General features: G+C 31.3%; 1 protein-coding gene across 1 annotated transcript; it reads left to right on the top strand.

Moving 5' to 3' along the window:
- Positions 1-2,341: 2,341 nt before the first annotated feature.
- On the top strand, positions 2,342-5,311 carry LOC129608951 (uncharacterized). Its single transcript, XM_055520757.1, has 3 exons — positions 2,342-3,402; positions 3,541-3,900; positions 4,084-5,311. The coding sequence occupies exons 1-3, from the start codon at positions 2,342-2,344 to the stop codon at positions 5,309-5,311; spliced, it is 2,649 nt and encodes an 882-aa protein (XP_055376732.1).
- The last annotated feature ends 2,020 nt before the right edge of the window (positions 5,312-7,331 follow it).

Below are 7,331 nucleotides of genomic sequence, written 5' to 3'. Positions count from 1 at the left end.
TTTTCTTAATATTGTTACATATTGTGAATAAAAACAACAGCATCAGTGCTCTAGCACCAGCAACAACACAACAACACAAAAAAAAAACAGAAAAGGTAAATAATAATACCAATAATAAGAAAAAGTTTTATAAAAAGAAATGGGATGTTGAACGGTTGCGTATACCAAAATCCATTTTTAAGCATTTTAGATATACTCATGTATGTGTATATAATTTTCATATACTTATAAGTATAAAAATGTATGAAGATAAAAATTAAATAAAATTTACAAATTTAGGTATATAAGCATATATGTAATAATATACAAAATGTAATAAGTGTTGCCGGAAATGTTGCAATCGATTACGATTATTTATTTGAAATATACAAAATACTTTTATGCCATACCATTCATAAAATCAAAGTGTTGTTACAGGAAATGGAAAATAGACAATGTTACAAATGGTTTGTCAATAAAATTTTCATTTAATATTCAATTGATTATACAATCGTATATTGCTACATTCTGCTTATTATAGCTTTGGTGTTGATGCTGTTTCTATAAGAATGAGAAGAAGATTAAATAAGCTAGATGTAGAGCATTTATATAAAACAAGAAAATATTGAGATTTTAATAAGAACTTGGGACGACGAAACAATCAAATTTCACAAATTGAAACTCATAATTGTTTTGTAAGACTAAGGCACCACATTTCGGAAAAAAAAACAATAAATAAAACCAGGCAATTTTGCCATTTCATATTTGCTTTGTATCTGGTTCGACTCTGACATATCTCAGCTCTAACTATGAGTTTTATAGTAATTAAATATTGGGTTGGAACTGAATGTATTCGAATTTTATAAACAACTTTTAAATTAAATTAACTTAATTTTCGTAACGCCTATCATATTTTATTTTTGAGTTAAACTTTAAAAGGTCCATTTTGTTTAATCAAAAGCTAACTTGTCTCTATTATTAGCAATTTTTATTATGGTATCTTATAAGCTGTGAATATTTTACATATGCGAACCAGTTTACATATACACGTCCGGTATGATCAAGTTTTTATACGATTGTATTAAATTTTATTTACACTATTTAAATATGTGTGCTGGAAAGGACCAAGACCGCCATTAAACTTTAAGTATAAGAATAAAATTCATGAAGAAAGCGTAAAATAAAAAATCTTGAAAAGGACATAACATAAATTGACGGGAAGCGGCAACACATAGACATAGACCAAAAAATGTGCTTTGTTATTTATTACTAAGTGTTGCCGCTAAATAACAAACTCAAATTAATCTAATATGAGGGTATTGCCAATAGATTTTCTTTTTTGATTTTTTCCTACTAGTGGCGTTATACGAACATATCTTGACTATATGCCAATGGTTTTATGGTGTCATATTTCATTTCACTATTTTGAATTCCAAAAAAATTGGAAACACGGTAACACTGTTATATCAATCAAAAAGAATGGGTAAAGAATATGTGTAGCTTAAAAAAAAAATTTGTTATTTTGTTACAAAAACCATAAAAATACAATCGTAACAGAACAAAAACAAAAAGATAATTTTGAAAAGAAAAACAAGAGGAACGAGTAAAAAGAATATAAGAAGAGATCACAACAGTATTAAACGATTTGATTCTGCTTTTGGTTACAAACAAATAGTTTTCTTCTTGTACCGTCTCTTGTACTCTTTTTCACTCCCTCTCTTTCTCTTCTTTCTCCTCCCCCAATTCTGCTTAGCTAAAATCACAAAATATATATGAAAAAATTCGTTCTTAATTCTTTGTTTTATTTTTCTTTTTTCTTACCAGAATTTTATGGACCCTTTTTGTACATTAATGTTATAACTTTATACAGATTTTTACATAAGGTGAAATAATGCAATAATAAAATATGTTACTTATGCTATTCGCATATTATATCTCTATATTTAAAACATATGAACACATTATATATACATATATATATATATTCCAATATTAACTAATATATACATTATATATCTTCTATATATCAAGTATTTCAAGGGGGGGTAAACCGCATTCTACCAACCTCCTCGTGGTCCCTCCTGGTAACCAATATACTGGGCTAATAGGTAGAGCGTGCAGGGAGTAGGATTTTGACCTGTAGGGAAGGCCTGGTAGCATAGCTATCTAGACTCCTTCATGCAGGAAAAAATCACGAAGCAACTGCCGGTGGTGCTGCCTTGCACGTCAGGAGATTGGTTTCTCAAAGGCTAGGAGACGAAAACTCCGAAATCAAATGACCCGGTCCTCCAGGTTGGGGGTTAGTCGTACGGTTAACACCCGGACACTACAAAAAACTAACTGTGTTATGCAATCTTTACAAATGCCTCGGATATTGGATGGAAATAATGGTATAAGAACTAGGAAACGTTTAAAGGACAATGATTTAAATTTAGGTACTTGGAATATAAGAACAATGTTACAATCTGGAAAAATGCAAGAAGTAGCATATGAAATGTTGCGATATAAAATAGATATATTAGCTATACAAGAAACCAGATGGAAAGGATATGGAAAAATTAATAAACAGGAATATATAGTATACTATAGTGGTGACGAGAATAGAAGAGGAATGTACGGTACAGGGTTTATCATAAACAAAAAATTAAGAAATAACATATTAGGATTTACACCCGTTGATAGCAGGCTGTGCACGTTGAGACTTAAAGGGAAATTCTGCAATATTACAGTTATATGTGCGTATGCACCAACAGAAGATTCCGAAGAACAAGAAAAAGATATTTTTTATGATAACCTAAGTACATTGTGTGAAAAGGCAGGATCGTATGACACTCTTATACTCTTGGGCGATTTTAATGCGAAAGTTGGAAAGGAAGAATTTGTGCTGGAAGTTGCTGGGAAACATTCTTTACATGACAACACGAGCGCGAATGGTTTGCGCCTGTGTCAATTAGCCAGTGAAGCTGCATTAAAAGTCAAAAGTACTTGTTTCGAGAGAAAGGATATATATAAGGGAACATGGAGGGTTCCGGGTTCACAGGTAGTTAATCAAATTGATCACGTATTGATCTCCTCGAGAAGAGCTTCCTCCATATTGAACGTTAGATCATGTAGAGGAGCAAACTGTGACAGCGATCACTTTCTTGTGAAACTGGTTCTTAGACAAAGAATTGCTAATGTTGCCAAAGAAAGAGGCATTAAGAGAATCAAATGGGACACCGAAAAATTAAAAACCCCCGAAATTCGAGAACGGTTTCAATCCCGGGTGAACGAGATGCTTAATGCCAATAACAACGCTCAAGAAAATGAATCAGTAAATGAAGAGTGGAAACGAATTGAAAATACCCTTAACACAGCTGCTAACGAAGTAGTAGGAAAGAAGCCGATCGAACGAAACATAGATTGGTTTGATAACGAATGCAAGTTAGCCATTAAAATTAAAAATGATGCGAGACAAAAAATGTTAAATAGAAACTCAAGATCAAACCACGAAAACTATAATCAAAAGAGGAAATATGCTACTAAACTATGTCGAAAGAAAAAGAAATTAATGATGAAAAGACAAGTAGAAAAAATTCAAGAAGCACACTTAGAAGGCAACACTAGGGAAGTTTATAGAAGAACCAAGTACCAGACTAAAGGTTACCAAGCGAAACTTAATGTCTGCAAAGACTCAGAAGGTAATCTTATAGTTGAAGAAAACAAAGTTATGGATAGATGGGTTGAGTATTTCCAGAAAACACTTAATGAAGGTTACAGTGCAGATGAAGAAAACGTATACGATAATGTACCTCTGGACCCAGTTATAGACATGCCAACGATTGACGAATTAAGGGAAGCTGTAGATAAGCTGAAAAATAATAAGGCTCCGGGAAAGAGCGGCATAACGATTGAGCTGGTCAGAGGTGGTGGGGAGATATTGTTAAATAATATACACACTCTGATTTGCAATATATGGTGCAATGAAAGGATGCCTGACGACTGGACACTGGGGCTTCTTGTTCCCATACATAAAAAAGGGGATAGAACCTTGTGTAGCAATTACAGGGGTGTCATGTTGCTGGATTCTTTATACAAGATATTGTCTAACATCATATACAATAGATTAAAGCCATTTAGTGAGGTAACCATTGGTGAATACCAATGTGGATTTAGGAAAAACCGCTCTACTGTAGATCAAATATTCCTTTTGAAGCAAACAATGGAGAAATGTTACGAATATAACATGGATCTACATATCCTATGTATAGATTTTCAACGGGCTTTTGATTCAGTAAAGCGAAGCAAGATACGTGAGGCATTAATTGGACGCGGTATACCCCACAAACTAATACAAATGACGTTACTGACAATGCAGGACTCCAAAACTTCTGTATTGATACAAGGCCAGACGTCTAAAGAATTTGCAGTCAAGGCTGGAGTTAGGCAGGGTGATGCTTTATCAACCTTAATATTTAATATGGTTTTGCAACACGCTATTGGAACGCTAGAAAATGGGGGCCACATATTCACGAGGCCGTACCAAATAATGGCATACGCAGATGACGTATGCATTGTCTCAAAGAGTTATCGAACGATGGCTGAAACGTTCGTCGTTTTGGCTGAGATGGCACTCGAGGTAGGTCTTTTGGTTAACGAAGAAAAAACGAAGTATTTGAGAATGAGTCGAGATGAAAGAAGAAGAGCACCACAAAACATTACCATAGGAGAATATAACTTCGAAGGAGTTACGCATTTTAGGTATTTGGGTGCAACGATATTTAATGATAATAGTATGCACGCCTGCATAAATGAAAATATTCAAAATGGCAATAGAAGTTATTACGCAAATAAGAAACTATTTCAGTCTCGACTATTATCAAGAAACTTAAAAACCATTTTATACAAAACGACCATCAGGCCTATAGTGACTTATGGATGCGAGGCATGGTCTCTGACTCAGGGTGATGAAAATAACTTAAAAATCTTCGAACGAAAAATATTAAGAAAGATTTTTGGTCCCAAACGACTTGAAGATGGAACATACCTTCTGCGTACGAACGAAGAGTTGAATCAATCAATACATGGCGAAAATATTGTAAAACACATCAAGTCCCAGAGATTAAGATGGGCTGGCCACTTAGCACGGATGCCTGAAGACCGCAAACAAAAACGAACCTTCGAATATAAGCCACTGTTAAGTAGAGGAAGGGGCAGGCCACGAGCTAGGTGGATAGACGGCATAGAAAGTGATTTGCGAACACTAGGGGTTCGCGATTGGAAGAGAGAGGCAGAAAATAGAGCAGAATGGAGGCAAATTGTAAAGAAGGCCAAATCTCACCACGAGATGTAGCGCCAGAAGAAGAAGAAGAGAAGAAGATATCAAGTATTTCAACAATATCTACCACGTACCTAGATATGTGTAGTTTGCTCATATGAAGGAAAAGAAGAAAAAAAATCAATAGCAGTTTTGTGGTATTTTAGTTTAAAAGCAAAGAACAGATTTAAATTTTATTATTTCTTTTTTTTTTTTTGGAAATTTATATAAAGAAGGGTATACATATACAAATCTACCCAATGATGTATGTACAAATGTGTATGTATCTTAAGAATCTTTAACACTGTACTTACCAAACTTTTATAATGAACGAATGAAAATTTTATAGAGAAAAAACAGACCGAAAAAAAATTAATGTAATAAAATGAGTAGATATTCAGAAAATTGTGAACTTGAAGATTATAAAAATCAAAAAGCAAAGCAAGACGAGAAAAAAAAAACAAGTTTTTCATCTTCATACATAAAAATATAGTCGTTGACATGTATAAATTGTGATATATATATATATATATGCATATATACCCAAGTAAAATGTAAATATATATTTACTTAGCTCAATATAAATGAGTATATCTTACAATTTGTAAAAATATACAAATATACAGCTATAAATAAATCGCAATCCCATGACAGAAAGTCAAATGACTTTTCATGAAGTTAAGCGAAAAAAAAAAATTTTTTTTTAGCAAAAAATATTTTTAACTTCTCGTATGTAACCTACAAGTTAAAGATTTTGTTTTTTTTTTTTTATTAAAAAATATTTTAAAATTCAATAGTCCCTATATTGTAAAAATTACAGTTCTTTATTTTCAAGCAAATCCATAAATTTCAGTGCACAAGTGTTTTTATTTAATACCGCTTAATTTCCTAAAAATTCAAATAAGGTATTCGAGAACCTATTAAAAATTGCCAAATTTTGGAAATCAATTATAATTCCAATTAAATACACAAATCAGTTCCGTTTAGAAAATCGAGATTGAAGTTTAATTTGAAAATTCAAAGCGTACCATATTATTTTCCATAGATATTTCCAAATATCAAGACGTTCAAGTTTTAAAATATTAATTAATAAGATTTCAAGAATTTTTTTTATTTTATGAACTTATTAATAATACGTATAATGTTGAGGCAAAAAAAACATCTTTTATGTAAGGAAGATCCTTGCTATACTCCTTACGGGAAAATTAAATGGTACGATATGATGCAATAAGAAGCAACTCTGTGTCGCATTAATTAATTTCAGTTAAAAATTTTCTGAAATAGCAAAAATTGCCACATCTAATAGTGCGGTATTGCCGTTTGTAGACTATGTACATCAGGCAGTCTTAAACGAAGAATGTCTTAGGTAGAGATAAAAATTCTCTAAACAGTAGCACAACGCCAACAAAATGCATTTATTTAATTCAAACTTGTTAAATGTGCAGGGTCAAAATCCAAACCAGTGTTATAAGAATTTTAATTTAAAAATTACAATGAGTTTATTAGGGACCTCTGAAATTTTATGTATATAATAATGACTAAAAATTATTATTTATGTTCATCATATCATCCTTTTTTTTGGTCTTCCTCTTTTTCACTGATATTATGTTTTTTTATGTTGAAAATTATCTGTGATTTTAACAATATTTTCTTACATATTACTTACAACTAAGTATTAATTTTTATTATTTATTTTTTTTTTTTCTTTTGCTTCAACGTCTGTCATATTTATGTCTTTACGTTTTCTTTCCCGATTTTTTTTTTGTTTTTTACACATAAGATATTTATTTTTTTATGAAAATTCCATCTAGTTTTAATAAAATTGAAGGTGATTCTCTAGAGGAGTTAAAAATTGTTAAATGGCGTATAAGTGATCAATAAGTGAACACACTTTTACTCTGCGGTATGCAATGACAAATAATTTTTTTTTTTATTTTTATTTGGATCCGTTTTATAAAAATATAAAATAATTTATGTAAAAATGAATAAATATTATTCTTCCTATACTTTTTAAAGATTTTATAAAAAAAAAAAAAAATGAGTGTATAAAAAATAA

Source organism: Condylostylus longicornis, unplaced genomic scaffold (genome assembly GCF_029603195.1).
Source record: "Condylostylus longicornis isolate FDR11 unplaced genomic scaffold, ASM2960319v2 ptg000038l, whole genome shotgun sequence".
NCBI classification, from domain to species: domain Eukaryota; kingdom Metazoa; phylum Arthropoda; class Insecta; order Diptera; family Dolichopodidae; genus Condylostylus; species Condylostylus longicornis.
The sequence above is the reverse complement of the archived record's forward strand: the minus strand, read 5'-3'. Positions and strand labels throughout refer to the sequence as shown.

Excerpts from the sequence above, each read along its gene's own strand:
- LOC129608951 (XM_055520757.1), top strand. The coding sequence starts at position 2,342 with ATGCCTCGGATATTGGATGGAAATAATGGTATAAGAACTAGGAAACGT. Across the intron at positions 3,403-3,540 it reads TGGTTTGATAACGAATGCAA|ACAAGTAGAAAAAATTCAAG; the intron begins GTTAGCCATTAA and ends AATGATGAAAAG. Across the intron at positions 3,901-4,083 it reads AGAGGTGGTGGGGAGATATT|ATTAAAGCCATTTAGTGAGG; the intron begins GTTAAATAATAT and ends CATATACAATAG.